The 19,592-nt window shown below is 40.5% G+C and overlaps 1 protein-coding gene across 5 annotated transcripts; it reads left to right on the forward strand.

Annotated features, from left to right (window-relative positions):
• The first annotated feature begins 2 nt into the window (after positions 1-2).
• esrra (estrogen-related receptor alpha) lies at positions 3-19,019 on the forward strand. Of its 5 annotated transcripts, none has more exons than XM_030069204.1 (8): positions 3-258; positions 2,084-2,204; positions 9,147-9,533; positions 10,460-10,576; positions 10,698-10,811; positions 12,000-12,167; positions 14,022-14,291; positions 18,034-19,019. In XM_030069204.1, exons 3-8 carry the CDS (start codon positions 9,155-9,157, stop codon positions 18,048-18,050), a joined length of 1,065 nt encoding a protein of 354 aa, XP_029925064.1. In that variant the 5' UTR covers positions 3-258; positions 2,084-2,204; positions 9,147-9,154; the 3' UTR covers positions 18,051-19,019. The 5 variants fall into 5 exon arrangements, with proteins under 5 accessions (XP_029925064.1, XP_029925060.1, XP_029925062.1 ...); XM_030069200.1 differs by lacking the exon at positions 18,034-19,019 and adding an exon at positions 15,246-16,184; XM_030069202.1 differs by lacking the exon at positions 18,034-19,019 and adding an exon at positions 15,246-16,184 and having other exon boundaries at positions 9,150-9,533.
• The last annotated feature ends 573 nt before the right edge of the window (positions 19,020-19,592 follow it).

Consider the following 19,592-nt stretch of genomic DNA (forward strand, 5'->3'; position numbering starts at 1 on the left):
ACACTGGTACGTAACTCCAACCTCAGTTGTGGCAGCTAAAGACGGGGAATTTATAACACCAGTGTACGGAACCGGACAGGCTAATAAGAGAGTGGTCACTTGCTGGTTATGGTTATTACACGGTGCTGGTGCAATGTTAGCACCCCTGCGAGGCTTTTACAGCGAAGTTAAACCGATGCAGGCGCTGGACTTACCGGCCGCAGCGACTTGGCTGACTTGACTTATAAAGACAACCCTACGATGTTTTTGCTTTTACCAGTAAGTAGCATTACATTGCTTACACGGAGCATAGCTCATTTATTATTATTGTTAACATCATTATTTGGTAAGAGTGTCGCCTGTCTTGCGATGTAGTCTGTCTAATTTGCATGCATGATTCGCCAGGCTAAACCTAAGTTTGCGTGACCACGTTATTGGGGGGTGGGGGCACCAGCAATAAATAACTATACATTAGTGAAACAATTTACCACTAAACCTACAGCCGATGCACACATAAATGTCCCTATGACTAATCCACTCGCCGGGCTACAATGCTGCAACAATCTGTGCAATGTGTTATCCTCTAATCGCCAATAAAATCCCATGGAAACTCCCAATAATCCGCAATAAAATGGTATTTGCAGGCATGTCTATAGAGGGAAGGAGTGATGCAGGCCGTATAGAGGAATCAGAGGTACATTGTCTTCGTCTGGCTCGCTGTCCTCAGTTGTGAGGCGAGTCCTGGGCAAATTACACCCACACTTCTCCAACTATAACAGCCCGGCGTGTGTTTTAACTCCCGCCTGCGCTTTTTTTTCTGCACCGTATCTCAGCAAAGTGACCCGTGCAAGGCACACAACCCACCGGACCGGGATTGAGATTGCTGATTTTAAGACATAATCCACTTTTGCAATTAACCTTTCACCGGTTCGAGATCAGTAGGCAAGGTCACCCCTGGCTGCTGTTCTCGTCGCCTCCACAGCGCGCCGCATGTAAAGCTCTCAGATGAGTTTAATGTGTACAGTGTGTTGCACTATAGGTGACCTATCACACACCGTCGGTGGTCCTCTCTGTTAAAAAAAAAAAAATCTGACAAAAGAAACTAGTTCAAGACAAAGGAATGACTGCAGACTCCCACTGCTGGTAAAGTTTGACGTTTTCATTTGCAGGGGGAAGAAAAAAAAAAACTGTGTGAGATGATTTAACCAGATCCTTTAAGTTTATGCCAGTCAGTAGTTTTGTTATTCACGTTGTTTGTCATGTTGCTACAATAATTCTATTCTAAAATTATTTTAAATGCATGGCCTGAGTGCTTTAAATTGAACTTTTCAAAATAAAGTTCCCATCTGTCATGTGACAATCTCTAAGAAACTATTTACTATGTTTATTTATAAGAATTTATTTCCATATGTTGAAGTCTTGTCACTTAAGGTTAAAGTTGCATGAGGAAAAACTGAATAACTTTATTGCTTTGTTGTATTATGTCCTCTTTTTTTAAATGCCCAAAATATATTAGCCATATGTATATTTTTTATATCTATAAATGTATGTTTTATTTTATCAATTGTTTTCTTGCCTAGTATCTTTACTTTTTTAGAGATAATTATAACCAAACTTATATCTGCTAAGTAAGCAAGAGTGAGAGACAAGGTGTTGGTTTTACTCTGTCTGTCCTTCAAGCATTCCTGTGACTGTGACCTTTGGAGTGTGTCACACAGCATAAGGGGGAGGGTAGGAGAGCACTGTGCAGAAATGTGTAAAGATACAGTGGGCTATGTATTTAAGGAGGGGAAAAGTCAGTGCTGTGAGCATGCAGCCACTGAAGAAATAAAGTTATTGTCACTATAAAGGCTTCCTGTTGCCCATTTGAATACTCGCACTGTTCAGTAGGGACTGATTTATGGTATTAATATTGAGTCCCTTATAATAAGCTAATTATACAACTCGATCTCAGATGTTATGAAGCCGTGTGAATAGGACATCATGCGATTGTGGCAGTTTACACGTCAAAATCACAAACAGGAGGTTAACATGGACAGTGGCGACGTTGACTTGGCTGTAAATTCTCCGGCTGCACTCAGATGCTCTTTTGCCTTCTCTGCAGGTGTCCTGATAACCGGAGAATTGAGCTCATTTTCTCGGCCGACTCCAAACCAGCAGCACCTCAGTGAGCAACCACCAGAAGAGACGGAAAAACAGATTTTTAACTGCAGTTTGGTAAACAGGTAATTAATCTTTCCTCACATCATTTATTATTGATGAAAACAACTCATTATGTTATGTTTCAGCTGGGATCGGGTGTGTTATTCATGTAGGGTAGCGCAAAGCCTCCCTCAGAGTCATTCTTGTTTCAGCAGGGCAGCTGTTCTCAGAGATGAAGCCTCATAAACCGAACTTATTACAAATGGCAGCAGCAGTAACCTGTGACTCTAAAGCTGCTGGTTTGAATTCCCAGCCCCTCTGGGAAACAAACAAATGTTGGCTTTCCTCTCCAGAAATAACCATATTTGATGTTGCCCCGAGCAAGGCAGATAAACCACTGTAATGCTGATCAGATGACTGAAATGTAAGACTATGTTGTACTTTTAGGTGGCAAATTTAGCACCGTTTCTACAAAGGGGGGGCCAAGAATACAAGGAGGACGGAGATATAGAAAGGGAAATATAGCAGAAAGAAGGGGGAATGGTGGTTTTGAAAATGTTGACTTGAGTTTGTTTGTAGTAGCGGGTGGTGGGGGGGGCTTCATAAAGCTTAACATCCTATTAAACGTTTGCAATAGCAATATCTGTGAAGCTTTACCAAAATAATGCTTCACTGGTACAGATCATTATCAGGACAAAAAAAGGTGCCTGTTTAATGAAAGCAAGGCCACCACCCCAATAAACTGTGTCTTTTATGTGTTATCATTACATTACTGCATGAGGCTCATTTTGTGATAACACTCTCCAGTTGGGAGCATGTGGGGAGCAATAGGGGGGCTTTTAATGTGAAGGATGGGAGCTTTTAAGAGCAGGTAGTGATTTCCCTGTGGAGGCAGTTATGATTCAGTCATAACAAAGGGTTAATAAGCGACAAGAGTTTCAAGGTGTACCAGGATACAGTAACAACAAAGGATAGAGTTTCATTCCAAAATGAGACAGTCACTATTTGAAAAAACCTCCATAACAACTTTATAACCGGTCTTTATGGGTGAAAGTTAAAGTTAGGAGTCACCTGTGCTTGTTCATGTTTTTGAAGATAGAATCATGTGCAATTTGAAATACTGAGTGGAGATTTTTAGGATTTTTTTTTTTCCCAAAATTGATATAGCATTTAAAGCAAGGAAGAAGAAAAACGAGATTAGCCTACAGAGAAGTAGTAAAAAATGAGATTGGAGCACTGTTTTTTTTTTTTTTTTTTTTTTTCTTTTTCAATCTGAAAATGTTCTTAACATATAAAATGAGGACAAAGTGGCAGTGTAGGCATCAGTCTGAGGGGCTGACTGACATTTTATCTTTGCTTTCAAGATCACAGCTGGGCCATCTTTTTTTTTTTTTTAATTTATGAGGAGGCTTAAGGGTACTTTTTTTTTTTTTTTTTTTTTTTTTTTTTTTTTAACAATTTATAGCACCAGTCCTGAAGGACAACCTCAGCCACATCACCAGGGGTGCTGTATGCAGGACAGCTTTCTGCACCAATTTCACTCCATTTTAATTCAATATCATCATGGTATCGTATTAGAAGTTGAAGTTAACTTATCCAAAAGAAAGTAGAGGAAGATTAAAAAAAAAAAAAAAAAAAAAAAAGCTTTCCAAATGCCTACAAAACACATGGTGAACCTTCATGAAATCACCACCAAGCACTAGTCAAATGCTAATAAATCTTGGCATTTATCCATCCATCATTTGGACGCTCCTCCAGTGTTTTGTTTCTAGTAAAATAACGTGAACCTTTGACTTATTCTCCTGCTGTCAGTCAGCAAACCTGCCAACTTAGGGCTGAACAAGTGTCTCAAATGCCTTTTGAGAGTTTTAGGAACATTTTTACTGTATTTTCTCATGTGTGAATGTGTCACCATATCCCTCTTGGATGTGTTTTTCTCAAATTACAGTGTCAACACTATTTTAGCAAAATAAAAATCCAGGCGTCCGCTGCCCTTTGTAACCCCGGCCAAAGGCTTTCCATACTATGTTTTCTATCCTCTAGCAGTAAACAAACTCTTGGGGGTGTGTATGATGAGCCAGCTACAGTATAAACATCTTTTTTTTTTTTTTTTTTTTTAATTAAAGCTATCAACGTCTATCATTTGTGAGAAAGCCTCTTTGTAGGCCGGCCCAGCGATGTGCATTAACGTTAAGACCTCCCATCTCAACACGAGCTAGCCAGCCGCAGCTAGCTAGCCCTTCTGTGGCGTTTTAAACAAGTTACCGTTAACCCGGCTATTCACGTTTGGGGACTGTTTTCCTGTAAAACTTGTTAAATGTTATAACAGCGAGGACAGGCGGAAAGTCAGTAGTCACCGTTGCCAGGTAAGCTGTCGTGTATCCTGGGTTGGGGGGGACAAAAATAAGCCTCGGCCCCAGGAAGAGAGTCAGTGAGGATTAGAGCTATGCTAGCTAGATAGCTAGCTGGCTAACGTTAGCTGACCTGCAGTGGTGGCTAATGCTAACGTCACCCGGGGCATGTTGCTGGCTCACTTTAGTGTACATTAACCACGGGAGGCTTGCCAGTTAATCTGAGTTTGCGTTCTCCAACGATATCTGGCAGCACACACTGTTTCTCAGCTCTACCCAGTCGGATGAGTGATCAGTGATCGATCTAGCTAATGTGGTCACCTTTTCCCCATTTTTTTGTACTGAAGCTGACGTCTCCTGGTGGAAGTGGCCAGCGCTGCACATGGTACTGACATGCTGGCTTGTGTGGAAACACTGCTTACAGCCTGAGATGAACTTAACCCCGTGGCTCGTATTCTGGACTCATGGACTAGTTAGTCCTCATGGTCTTGGCTGATCCATTCATTGAGCTTGCAAGTGAAGTCGAAATGGGAGGCTATACTTTAAAACAGCGTGTCACCCCTCTGGCTACTTGCAAAACAGTGCTACCGTACACACAGGTCCAAGGGGGGCAAACTCCAAACACAGAGCTTTACTGCCAGCTACTGGATTCATGATCCAGTGCTCTATATACACCAGCCAAGACAAAAGGGGGATCATCCTACACATTGCACCCCTGTTTCTCTGACCAGTAGCATCACACAGACCCCTGATCATGAGATTATTGAATTGCCTATTGGAAGGTTAATTGTAGTAATAATAATAATAATAATAATATGATACTTTGTTTATTTCAGTAGGGAAATATTTATTTGCTTGCTCCCCTCCAGGGAGGTCACAGTGCTGGGTCAGCTACAGACCCTGGAGCTGATAGAGATTCAGTGTCTGGTTCAGTGGCTTGAACCGGGGATGTCTGCTAGAAAGATGGTCTCTCAAACCATTAGCACATCCTGCTGCTTCTAAATGTTCTGTGTACTATTATTTGCCGTACCCCGATGGGAATATAGAAATTTGCTGGCAACATATATGGCATCTCTGCTCTCTGTGATTTTTATCTCAAATCGATCCATACTTAATCTCTTTGACATCCAGGAACTGTTGCAGCCCTACTCACAGCATCAGCAGAATAAAAGTCTGACTCTGATCTTTGTTTAGGGTGCCTTGACACATAATCCATGTGTACCTTGCCTCATGTACACTTTTTGTGTCCTTCAGATTTGCATTTAATGTTGATGTTTATGCAGTGGAGAGCAGCAGCACACAAAACTGGATTTTGAATTTTTTCAAACACACCCTGTGATTTAGACATGACGTATCAGGATGTCAGGCAGCAGAGGCCTGTTCAGTCATGCTACATGCCCCTGAGAATATATAGCTATCATGTAACAGTTCATCATAATGCACAGACTAACTTAAAGACAAGTGGAGTATTCTACTGGTCAGCACTGATTGCATGTGGAGTGTATGTTGTAAACATGAATTAATTGTTGATGCTGATTACATTTTAGTCAGGCTGGGCAGGTAATCCTTTGAGAGACTGCATGTCAGTGTTACCTTTACATTCATTTACAGCTACAAAAATGCCACCCCCCAAAAAATACAGTAGCAATTTCAGTGCAATTGCATATACATTTTATACTTACTATATCTACCGATACCTCTGTAAATGTGGTCATATGGGGGAGGAATTGGAACGATGGCCCGACTATAAGCAATGCATCTCCAGTATTGCAACACTATGTAAACAGCGAGGCTGCAACTGGATTATCTACCCAACTGATTAGGAAAAAAAATGTTGCATCACTGTACTGGTTTGCCAGTTTATATGCACGAGAAAATCACGCATCATCCTCTCTTTCAGCTGGACTCAGACCACTTAGGGCGCATGGCCTCTGTCATAGTCCAGATAAATTGGAACAAGAGTGCAGTGGAAGCCTAAGAAGCAATGGCTTTGAGAGGAAATGAAGTATTATAAACAGACATGGTGCAAGCTAGAATACATCCCTCCCCCAATTTCACCTTTTACCTATTTTTTTCACCCATTTTCTGACTCCTGATGTGCTGTTGATAAAGATTCTTTGCCATCAGTGGGGGTTACACCCTTGTCTTTACTTGGTACAAAGCATCAGGAGCAATTCCAGTGGAGAAGGTCCTGAGTGTTGGCAAATTTCTTACTAGGATTCATTATGGGGGGTTAATTACTGGAATGGTGAGCCTGTGTTCTGGATAAATGACCCTAATCTGGGAAACACAGCAGGCTGAAGATGGGATTGTAGCCACTTTCTCTTGTCTAACCAAAGTGTCTCTGCAACCCCAAAAATTCACTCATTAGCTTGCTCAGTTGTGCGTTTTCATATCAACATAACCTTAGATCAAAGAGATTGGGCTATGATGTTTGACTGACATTAAGAGTTTATGTCAGTGTTTTTCATCGGGGCAGAAAGCATTAATCAGTATTACTCATAGTGGTCGAACCATTTATATTACTCACCACTGAGTTTGCATTTGGTGCAGGACACTCATAACTCATACAGTTATTGAATTTCTTTTAAAAAATTTTTCCTCAAAGAAAGTTTTATTTCTAATGAAGCGTAACACAGGGCAGCATTTTTGGATATTGCAAGTGCATATTCATCAGCTGTATCAAAAAAAATCATGCCTCTGTTAAATTGTCTAAACTCAGTGCTATTGACTCACTGAAGGATAATGTGAGTCACTAATATGCCAGCACAAAGAGAGCTACAATTAGAATACAGCTTTTGAGAATTCAGCATTTGTCTTTGTGGCATCCTCACCTTTAGAGAATCGTGTGAGTCTCCAGAAGTCAGAGTGGTAGTGTAGAAATCTTTAGTGTATGAAGGTGAATATGGTTGGGTCTTTCATGTATTGTGAAAAATCTTATTATTCTTTTTGGATAGAACTTTATTTCTAAATAGTATTGAGATTAGAAAGATACTCTGTAATGTTTAATGGGTAAATTTAAGTGATAAACACGTATTGCATGGCAAATTGGCGACCTGCAGACTGCGCCTGACCCCTTCACCCTTCATATTTGACCACAGCATCATTTCCTACTCATGTATAAAGTTAAAGGTGCCATAGACTGATTATAACCACAGTCTGGAGACTTATGAGGCTCAGGTTTGCTTCTGTTTGGTATCATTAATATATCTTTTACTACATTTTGCACACATGAACATGTATTCATTGGGTCCTTTTTTTGTGTGTATTTATTCACCATAGGACAGAGAGCCAGTTGCTCATACCACACATACATTATAGTGGATGTGATCAGAGCGACCTGTGAATTACAAGACCTCAGGCATTTTGGATGTTGATAAGGATTACAATATTGCAGTGCTCTTACTGCCTTATTTGAACATAGGTTGTGTGTGTGTGTGTGTGTGTATGTGTGAGAGAGAGAGGAATCCAGCCACCTTGCCTGCTAAGACCTCTAGCAATGTCACAGACAAAGAATTCATACTTTGGGGATGCTTAGAGGGCTGTGATGTTTCAAATCAAGTGTAAGACAGCCATATTTGGTTCTTGATGTGTTTGGTAGAAGTGTGTGTGTGTGTGTGTGTCTGTGTTTTAATGCTGACACCGGCTACCAGCTTGAGGTTGTGTATAATATTTGACTACATTTGAGTTTTTCACTGTACTGTTTCACTAATTAGAAAAGAGTCAGATTCAGAAATTACTTATTAGAACAGTTTCAAGAATAAGAGACAACAACGTTTTTGGGAGACAAGCTTACTCAAACCCCTGCTGGAGACACAGTGTGCCTCCTTTGCTCATTCAGAGATTCAAAGTGCTAAGAATTAGTGTTCAGATGTCACATACGGAATAATTACTTAAGCCCTCGAGGTATTTTTCCTTTTGCTTAATGCAAAATAGTGAAGCAGACCCCAGTAGTAATTTGTAATATTTAAAATCATTGCATGACCCTGACCTTGCCAAGGTGTTATTTTGTTCACACTGTGTCCTGAACAAAGAGGATGATGCCACATTTTTTATGTGTACAGTCAGTTATTGTACAGGCAGGCATATATCGGGAAATTAGTCTGCTGTTACACTTTGTGCCTGTGGTCATTTTTTTAGTTTGCAAAATAGACAAAAAAGATAACATAATTAAAAAATCATTGCTGTTAGGATTATTTTTGGCATTGTAGGCAGCAATGCAACATTTTGCCTTACTTTGACTTTATTTTATCAGGACAATTCACTGAGATCAAGATGTCTTTGAAAAGTCACTCATAAAATTGACAGGTAAACGGTAGGAACAGTTCGGTCACATTCAGTCAGCAACATGTAGCAGGTCATAAAAAGCAGCTGCAAACATCATTGCCAATGTGAGATTTTATTACTTTAAAATCATTTTGGGGGATAAGAAATTCTAATTTCACAGTGCTTTGCGGTCTGTTTCAGTAATAAGGTGCCTGATAGCAAAATCCACCCTTGCCAAGATCAGATTTTATGCGTGGAGTCCTGTGATCTGCTACCATATTACTGGGCTACAGAGACAGCAGGGATTTGATGTACAATTGTAGCTTTAAATATTAGAAACTGATGGCATTCCTCAAACAGCTTCTTACTTTTAACTTTTGTTGTTGTTGTTATTTTCTTTCCCTCTAGACAACGTCATGTCTTCTAGGGAGCGCCGGTCAGATCTCTACATAAAGGCAGAACCAAGCAGTCCGGAGGGTGGTGGGGGGGGTCGGACCAGCCCTGGTGGGGCCTCTTCAGACTCGTCCCAGAGTGGAGGTGGTGGGACAAGAGGGGACAGTGTGAGGCGTTACTCCCCACCGTTGTACACAACGGCTCTGCGTTGCCACTTCAAAGAGGAGGGTGGCGACGGGGCAGAAGAGGGCTCCACTGGCAGCGGAGGAGGGCGGTGCAAGTACGCCCTGAGCACGCTACCCAAGAGGCTGTGCTTAGTGTGCGGCGATGTGGCCTCGGGCTACCACTACGGCGTGGCTTCATGTGAGGCCTGCAAAGCTTTCTTCAAGAGAACCATCCAAGGTGTGTTCACTTTCACAGTGTTTATATAACCATACAAGTCGTGCACAGGAACTGCATTCCTCTGACACTTTATGTAATGGAAACAGTTGACTTGTTTTATGTTTGGAGTGTGCAGTGTATACCCTGTGGTTAATGGCCCTTCATCAGTAGGTCCTTTTTACATGATACCGGCCACTTTTTTAATTTCCTCACCTGTCATTTAAAATGCACAAACTCCCATGAAGGAAGGATTTTTAGCACATTTGATACAAAATGTCCATTTTCAGCCCACATTCCTCTATTCTAAAGCCCATATTTTTAGAGCCAGATCACAGAGTTATTATAATTACAACTGTCTGTTCCACAACAAGGATCATATTCAAGATCTGTAACTTTCTCTCTTTTCTTACATGAATGGAAATGAAAGACAGAATTTTCAAAAATTTTATTTGTAGTTATTTTTTCTACAATAGTGTATATATCTATATCCATATCTGTATCTATAGATATAGATATATTATACACACACATATTTATATATATATATATATGACAGTGTGAGGATGTACCTCATGCAGGAATGACAAATGACCCACATAAAAATGGTGTTATTCTTTAACATGGCTCATTACAAACAGTTAACCCCAACCAGCACCATGGGTACTGTATATAATGGTATGTTAAACAAAAATGTCACGGCATGTCACTCTACAATTATATAATGTAGTTCTCCTTCTGTATGTCTGAGGGAGGTTGGCCAAAAACTGTGGGAAATTGCAGCTCTGTGTTTGTGATTTCCACCATGGGTAGATAGTGTGCTGAAAAGATCAGGAAAGAAGTGGTCAAGAAATAGAAGGGGGGCAGATTTTCTATCTGATACCCACCCACATTTGTATTCTTTTTTCATCTTCTGAACTCTAAATTTACTTTTATGTCATCCCAAACAGGTAACATTGAATACAGCTGTCCAGCATCGAATGAGTGTGAGATCACCAAAAGGCGCAGAAAGGCTTGCCAGGCATGCCGCTTCACCAAGTGCCTCAAAGTAGGCATGCTGAAAGAAGGTGAGCGTTGATGGTATTACTTTAACAAGTCAGCATTTGATATGTTTAAGTTTGACATGTTTATGCTGTATTTTCTACATCTTCTACATCAGTCCTGATTCTTTTCTGTTTTATGATGCAGGAGTTCGTCTTGACAGAGTCAGAGGGGGAAGACAGAAGTACAAAAGGCGTCCAGAAGTGGAGAGTGCAACTTACCAGAGTGCCCCTCTACCTCTGAGAAAGGAGAGTGAAAAAGGTGTTCTTTTGGCTCTTATTAGATTTTTACTCTACAACATGCTCTCTCTTTCTGGACCAGACAAACCAGAGAGCGAGCATGTTTTTGGTTTTGTTTTATTTATCCAACCAACCAGAGGCCGAAGCTAAATTATGTGTCACAAGTTGCTCTACCAGATTTTGAGTAGGTGCAGTCGGCTCCAACCTCACAGTGCTATTTTATCTGAATTTAGATGACAAAACTTGTAGCTATGATTAATTTGAGTTCATCTTATGATTTGAGTAAGTTAAAAGCAAAAACTGTGAACCATGTTGAAACAGGAATTTTCTGTATCTGTTTATGTGTGTCAAGTGGGTTGGTAAAGCAATTGCAACACACAGGTCGCAATCTTGCTCAATCTCAGTGATGATATTTATACTTGCATATAATTCCTGTCACACTGGTGTAGCCCTGCATGTTGTATAACAAAAACCTTTAAAGGGACAGTTCACACAAAATGCAAAAAAATATATTTTCCCTAGTTAGTGTAGTCTGTCCATCCAGATAGTTTCTGTGTGATTTGGCAAGGTTTCCCTGTCTCCTGTCACCCCAGTGCAGCAGGACTGGATGGGTATGTGGAGCTCAAACCAGCAAAAATTAACTTGTGAAAAGCTCAGCTGCATCTATCTGCCTGTAATTCGCACTTGTTCGGGGGCAGATAGATGGAGTTGGCCGGTGCTCTTCGACACAATGAGTCGCTTTTCAAGTCACTTTTTAAAAATTGCAAGAGAAAAACAAGCAGTAATTCAGGGTGATGAATACTGTCTGCTATTGTTCTTCGGCAGAAAGTAATTCCCGATGAAATGCTTTGCCCCCGAGAGCTGTGGATAATACTCAGTACCTGTGTCATTGTCTTTAGAGAGAGATGTTGAGTTTTTTACATGTAATTTTGTGGTGGCTTGAGCTCCACCAACAAATGCCCACCCAGCACCACTGTGTGCAGATGAAAGGGAGACAGATTGTGACAGATTGGAAACCTCTCCAGTCACACAAAAATTATCTGGATGGACAGACTGCACTAAGGGTAAGTGGGAAAACACCTTTTATGTATTTTGGATGAGCTGTTCCTTTTGTCCATTCATTTAGACAGTGAAAATCCAGATATTTTGGGCATTGCCACATCTGTGAATCACATTAACATATTGTTTTCTGTGTATTTTTGTGGCACAGGCTCCTCCAACATCATCGTGTCCCACCTCCTAGTGGCAGAGCCAGAGAAGTTGTTTGCCATGCCCGATCCCCTGCAGCCCGATACCGCCCAGCGCACCCTCACCACTCTCTGTGACCTTGCTGACCGCGAGCTGGTTGTCATCATCGGTTGGGCCAAGCACATTCCTGGTAAGGGACACGGGAAGGATAAAGTAGGAGAGATGAAATATTGTTAACATGGTAGCAGTGATAGAGACAGTGATCTGATCTCACTGACCAGGCAGAAATTTGATGTACTTGTGTATATTCAGGGAATTAGAAACTGACCATTATTTTCAAAAAATGGCCTGGATGATCTTGATTTTGATGGTTTAAAAGCGATAACTAATCATCTCAGACTGTTATAATAGCTTTGTAATAGTCCTCAGTTCCTCAGCCCAGTACCAAGTTTGAGTATTTTAAAGGCCAATAACATTTAAATGAGCTTTTTTCCATTACAATTAATGCATATGAAGAGATGGAACCTCTCGATGTGTTTGCCACAGTCAGAAGTTCCTGCTGTCTGTCCTGCTGTAGGTCTGTCTGACCTTCTGAAAGTCAGGTTCCCCATTGTCTTCAAAAGTACATTGAAAACAGCTTGCAGTGACAAACTGCTGCACTGACAAACACAATCCATCATTTTAAAAGAGACGACCGTTGTGCTTTTGTCCTAATGTGACTTTACCATGCAGGTTACTGTCGCAGTTTAATGGGACTATTTTCTCCTTTTCTTTTACTGTCCACTGCTAGAGAAGAGGCAAAACCAAACTTAAAGCAAAATGGAAGTCTGTCTGTTGGATTATAGTGATTATAGCATTATGAAGTCAAATCAGAAATAATTGCTATAGTCATCATTTAAAATGGATTATGTTAAGTAACCTACTGTTAAGTGTCAGTATGCAGCTTGTATCTGCATACTGTTTATAATGTATTTTTGAAAACAATGAAAGCATGTGTGAATAGGGAACTAACCTTTAACTACAAAACATTTTTGTTTTATATTTAAATTTCTCGGTTTTAATTCATAACTGTGATGCATTATTATTGTACAGCCAATAAATCCACTGGTTCTCTGTAATGGCACCAACAGAACTGTGATACCGATGCAGAATTTGCATACCGATATGGTTTTACGCAACACTATAAAGCCAAAGTGAATACTGTCACCTTCACTGAAAATAACAAAAATCCCATCAAATTCCATTGTTAATTAGGATTAGGTTTCATTAAGACCAAAACAATGGTGCACACAGCATCCTGCTGCGGCATCTGCTGGCTGAGAGGAGTTTTGCAGGCTGAAAGGAGCATATTGGAGAGCAGCTCATGTAGTGTGAGTCAAGTAATACTGTTAAGCTGTTACATCCGTAGTTAACACTGTGTCACACAGTGACACACACACAGTGCCAGCTTTGATTAGCTGTTCGTGTAAATACTGGTCATTTGTCAGAGCATTATATAAAAGATAAGATTTAAAAAAAAAAAAAAAAGTTACAAGGAACCACTTTCCAATTGTCATGACAAACCTGAACTAATTAAGAAGCTTTTTTCCACACATTGTATGCTGTGATTTGAAATATGCAATACTCACCTTTCTGTGTTCTTCTCATCTTCTTTGCTGGACTTGTGCTGACAAACTAAGTCTGTGGTTTCCTTGCCTGCTGCTGGGTAGCTAGTAGTTATATAAGCTCCAGTTTGGCCATTATGTACACTGTTAAGACAGATGACCAACGGTCACTAGAGTGTAATCACCCAGATCTCTTACATCAGTTTATTGCAACTAATTTTAACCTATCAGTGACCCAACTGAAATGTTTCTTTAGGGATCAGATCACGATCCAGAATCCAGTTCCACATGCATATTAGGAACGACAGCATGACACATTTTTAACAACAAATGTAATATAGTAAATCTCATCCAGATACAAACTGAATGAGATGCCAGGTGCAAAGAGAATCAGACTTTCTGCTTGAAATCTTGATGTCTTATCCCGTTTTTCCCTGCAGGCTTCCTGTCGCTGTCCCTTGCAGACCAGATGTCAGTGCTGCAGTCAGTGTGGCTGGAGGTGCTGGTGCTGGGTGTGGCATACCGCTCCCTCGGCTGTGAGGACGAGGTGGTGTTCGCAGAGGATTTTGTTCTCGATGAGGAAATGTCACGTGTGGCTGGACTGACGGAGCTAAACGCAGCCATCAGTCAGCTTGCTCGCCGTTTCCGTGCCCTGAACGTGGACCGAGAGGAATTTGTCATGCTAAAAGCCATTGCACTCACTAACTCAGGTACGCTTGATGCATATCACCAAGTGTAGGCGGTAACAATCTTGTGTATGCCTTGTTAGAAAAAAGAAAATGTTTGGTCAACCTATGTTTGCTTATGGTGCACATCTTTGCTTACATTTTTTTCATATCATTTGCCATGATTTAACCAAACTGAGACATATCCTTGGTGGTGCTACTGAGCAAAAAAATAGGTAGACCGTACACATAACAGAAAATTGAACTCTGTTCTCGTCCTAGTGACGCACACATTATTTAGGCTTAGGAGCCTTTATTGAGTTTAGTGCGGATGGGTTCTTGTAACAATTCAGCCTACAATTGTGGGGCTGTGTACCTCTTGCCTCATGGAATAAGCTTTCAAATCAATGATGTTATCAGTCCTCATCTAAATGCTAAATTTAGCATGGGTGGCTGCAAAGAGAATAGATCAGGAGGACGGTGGCAGACAACATCTGTAGTCCAGTTTGTAGCTTGGAAGTGCTGCAGTGCTCAGGGCCGGCTGCTCACCCGCTGGATGTGATTATGTGCAAGTCAGCAGCCAAAGACTCACAACAACATGAAGAGATCTACCAGCTGCACGGGCTGTGAAAGAACGACATGGTTTCATTTTAGGTCTGAGGTGATGACTAGTACGAAAAACAAAATACAAAACAAAAATGTTTGAATTTCTGAAGGCCTTTAGCCGACAGGTCTTAAATGACAGAGAAACATATAGAATAGAGATGAATATATAAGGAGGAGGAGTGACACAAAGTCTGCTGACGATAACTGTCAACAACAGACCTGTGGCTTGCTTCCATGACAGATTCACTGTTTGTTTTGTAAACAGAAGCTGCCATTAGTTTACACGTGTTAAATAACCTAACTAGACAGGCTCTAAATCATTTCCTGTGGCACAAGCTGAAGAAACACCAGCACCCTCACATGCAGCCTAACCATGCTTCACTATTCTTCCAGACTCTGTTTACATAGAAGACATGGAAGCTGTGCAGAAGCTGCGTGACCTCCTCCACCAGGCGCTACTGGAGCTGGAGTGTCAGCGGCGCCCTGAGGACCCCCAGCGGGCAGGACGCCTCCTCCTCACGTTGCCTCTCCTCCGACAGACTGCTGGTCGTGCCCTCACCACTTTCTACAGCATCAAGACCCGTGGTGGCGTACCCATGCACAAACTCTTCCTGGAGATGTTGGAGGCCATGATGGACTCCCCCTAGAGGGACAAGCAGTGTGAGCAAGAGGACGCAGGGAAAGATTTATCAGAGATCTAGTCTGCAAGAGTGAATGAGTGGTCAGCGTGAACCGCAAGATTTTAGTATAGAATTAATAATGAGGAGGATAATTCCTTTTCTTTTTAGGCTATATGAAGAAAGGATAAGAATATGAGGGAAGAAAACCCTTGTGTATCCATGTCCCTGTTAAGTGGGAGTCAGTTACTTAAGTCATAACTGCCAAACTTCAGCGAAAGGTTAAAAAGACCCACTCCAATCCAGATGTGGAGAAAAAAAACTGAAGTGAAGACATTCGGCGTGAATGCCATTCAATTTTTACCATCTTTGAGGTGTGCTCCATCACAGCATTTATCTGCAGTTACATAACCACTCAAGAACGACGTCAAGGTACCCGAGACCAGGCTGCAACCATGTGGCTTTTGAACTTTTTGCAAATAATGCAATATCCACCCATGAAAGCCATAATGAAACATCTGGCAAACAGCCATTGACGGAGGGTCCAGCGTAGGGTCAGACGGACACGCACTACGGAGTGCTTGTATTTACTATAATTTAGTCTGCCTTTTATTGGCAAATTCATAGGAATTACTTGCAATATGTTAAAAGCAATACAAATACTTGATTGTCAGTCTGTCACATTGAAAATGTGGATAAAATGGTGAGACAGCCAGTTGTGTGTGTGTGTGTGTGTGTGTGTGTGTGTGTGTGTGTGTGTGTGTGTGTGTGTGTGTGTGTGTGTGTGTGTGTGTGTGTGTGTGTGTGTGTGTGTGTGTGAGCGCGTGCGCATGTGTGTATACCAGTGGCTCTCAACTGCTGTCCTCAGGACTTGAAGCCCTGCTGGTTCTCATTCCAGCTGTCTAATAGAGACTGATGTTGACCCGGGACGTCAGGTGAATTTGGTTCAATATAAAAACATCGGTCCCGACCACAGTTGGAAGCCACTCGTGTAAACAGTTTATGATGTGGAGAGTGCTTTATGAAAGGCTGTGCAATTAATTTTTTTGTCCAAGAAAAGCAAATATAAAGATTGTGTCCTCATAAAATGCTCTACTTGGAAGGTAATATATTCAGTCTTGTATGTAAATCTTGTAGGCACACAACAAACTGGCTTCCATACAGGCATGCATATGTGTGTGCATGCATGTGCAATCAAAACCAATGAGACACACCAAGATCAGGGAAAAACACAGCTCTTTGACATTAAAGCCAGTGTGGCTACAGCAGTGATGGAGAGAGAACAGGAATGCAAATGCCCCATTCACTTGTTTTTTTTTTTCCCCTTTATGTATTTTTTTTTTTTTTTTTTAATTATCGTCGTTCACTAGATCTGACCAGGATTTCAGACATTAATAGAATGCGCAGGTCATAAATAATAGTGTCATTCTTGACCTATTTGGTTTGTGGGCTATGGAGTGCAACACTAATACATACATACAGTTGATAGATGTGTCATAAGATTTTGCTGCATTTTTTTTCCCCTGTAGGTGAAGAACATTGCATAAAGGATCTTGATTGTTTTCAATATGAGATCCCTCTGTTAATATACATCTGCTAAAGTGCAAATTATTAGTGCCCATAATGGGCTCAGGGCAACATTTGATCCTGATTTTGGAAATTTAAAACCTTGTCTGAACCCACTCAGCAAGCTCTTCCCATTATTTGGCTGTTTTTTATGCTTAATTTATAAATGATGATTTCAGTATAATAAGGTTCACATGCCATACTCACCATGCCATACTATCTCATGTCAAAATTGGATTCTGAAAGGCTATATATAAACATTTTGGGCCATTAGTCTAATAACCATGTAGAATTCTACATTAAATAATCAGCAGAGCCATGCAGTTTGTAACTATAACGAAGAGAATTACTTATATTTGTGCAGCTCACGATTTAGTGAAATTTGCAAGAACTTGAAACGAGGTTTTCAAGCCACCTTATTTAGATTGTGACACCCAGCCGTGGGACTGGAACCGAAATAAAGTGATCCACTGAGAATGTTTTGAATGCTAGTTCTTTTTAAAACATTAGAAGTTGAGGATTTTCTGAAATTGACTGTCATTTAAGGGATCACTTGACACGGCCGTATGGATCCTGTGGCATGTTGAGGGTACAGAGGACGCAGAGTTGGCTATTTTGTGGAGACAAAACGTGTCATTCCGGATGTTTTGAGTAATTTGCCAAGACGGAAAAAGGGTCGTATTGATGTCTTGCAGTTGTATCAACTGAACAACACCTGAGAATTTTTAACCCCCTATCACTTTGAGAGGTGTTTGGCTGATTTAATCGTGCTTCTTCAAGTAGCCCCAGGTCTCGGTAAAAGGTGGCACTGATAAGCTGAAGGGCAAGCCAGTGTATTATGTGGTTTCCCAACATTACTGGTGCACCCAAAGCAGTGGATGTGTTACAGAGGCAGTTCACACCATCACAAATCAAACGGTTCAGCTTTTTACACACAGCTCTTTGGTCGGATTCTCTCTCTCTCTCTCTCTCTCTCTCTCTTTTTTTTTTTTTTTTAGTGAAACTTGGCAACTAGTGTGTTCACCAGCTGGCGCTCTGGAGACGTGACCGACCTCTTCCGCTCGAATCGAGTCGACTCTCTCGTTCACCTGTGCTCTGATGTGTTTGGTTGTGTTTTAAACCAGCCTGTTCAACTCTTCATGGGTCCTGGACACGTGACCGTAACCAAGGTCTCACAAGTTACAGCTTACATCTTCAAATGTTGTGTAAAAATGTTTTTTTTTTTTTCTTTTCTTGGTTCTGATTTGTTGTTTACTGACGTTATTTCTTAATTAACAGTTAGAGTTCTGGAAGCATATTTACACAATTACAGATGCCTGGGTCCAGTTTAAGAGTTGTTTAAAAAATAAATCAGGCTCGTCTCCATAGTACCTCATCAGGTCATTGACACAATGTTAGATTTTTAAAAAACACACCAATATGCTGTAGGTGCAGCGGAGGTGGGCGGCAGGCAGGTCATTTTCAGTGTCACTGGTTTAAATTATACAGTCATTTGTAGTTTCTATTAAGTATGTGCGCATTCATATAAATGAGCAATACAAGAAATTACCAAACCTATGTCACATTTCCTTGTATAGCCACAGTGTAAATTTAACATTACCAGTTATAATGAAGAATAGCTGTACTAAATGTTATATTATTTAGAAGTTAAAATCAATGTTTGTATTTTGAAAGACTATTTAAATGATTAAATTCTATTTTTTACTCAATTTACTGTTGTTTGTTGACACTTGCTTTATATTTGTGTGTGATAATGTGAATTTCTGTGTATAGGCTACTTTTTTTTCTTTATCTTTCTTTTTTGTTGTTTTTCATTTAGATAAGAGTTTAATGTCCATGTCTGAACATGTCCACATTAAAAAAAAAAAAAAAAAAAAAAAAAAATCACTGTGAAAAAACTGAAATCTTCCACTCTGAAGCAACAGGCAAGTGGAACATTGTAGGTGCTTTGTGCTGTGTAATAAATGGACACACCACCACCTCACATCATCGGTCTCGTTATGTCTCCGTGTGAGTTTGTGTGTGTTGAACGGAACGGGGGTCTTTCAATGCTATGTGTCCTTATTGTCAAACTTCAAAAACACAGTGGGTTTTGGCTCACAGATTTCCTTTAACACTGACAGCTCTCTAGATATCCTTTAAATGTCATTTGCACGTCCACTTTTACATAGAAAGTGAATATTGTGATTAATATTTTGAGGAAAAAAGTGAAGTGACTGCTTAGAGGTCAGCCAACAAAACACCAGCAACAGCAAGTGAGCATCCAGAGCACTTTGCAAATGACAAAACCTTAAATGGCTGTACTCTATCTAAAACAAAAAACAAAACAAAACAAAACAAACCAAACAAACAAACAAACAACAACAACAAAAAAAAAAAACAGCAAAACAATAAACAAATAGATTTAAAAAAAAAATAAATGTGAAAATGTTAAGTTAGGATTGTACCCATTTAAAGTTTTGTCCTTTGCATTTTTGTATGTGCTTAATGACAAATTTGCCTGGCACTTGGACTTGGGCTTTTGATTGGTTAAAGTCTTTCGAGGGTTTTATAAATA

This window comes from Myripristis murdjan, chromosome 14 (genome assembly GCF_902150065.1).
Source record: "Myripristis murdjan chromosome 14, fMyrMur1.1, whole genome shotgun sequence".
Taxonomy (NCBI): domain Eukaryota; kingdom Metazoa; phylum Chordata; class Actinopteri; order Holocentriformes; family Holocentridae; genus Myripristis; species Myripristis murdjan.

Bases quoted from the DNA above. Each gene is read 5' to 3' on its own strand.
- esrra (XM_030069200.1), top strand. From the start codon at position 9,155: ATGTCTTCTAGGGAGCGCCGGTCAGATCTCTACATAAAGGCAGAACCA. The intron at 10,577-10,697 runs GTGAGCGTTGAT...TTTATGATGCAG, and splicing joins AGTAGGCATGCTGAAAGAAG to GAGTTCGTCTTGACAGAGTC. The intron at 12,168-14,021 runs GTAAGGGACACG...TTTTCCCTGCAG, and splicing joins TTGGGCCAAGCACATTCCTG to GCTTCCTGTCGCTGTCCCTT.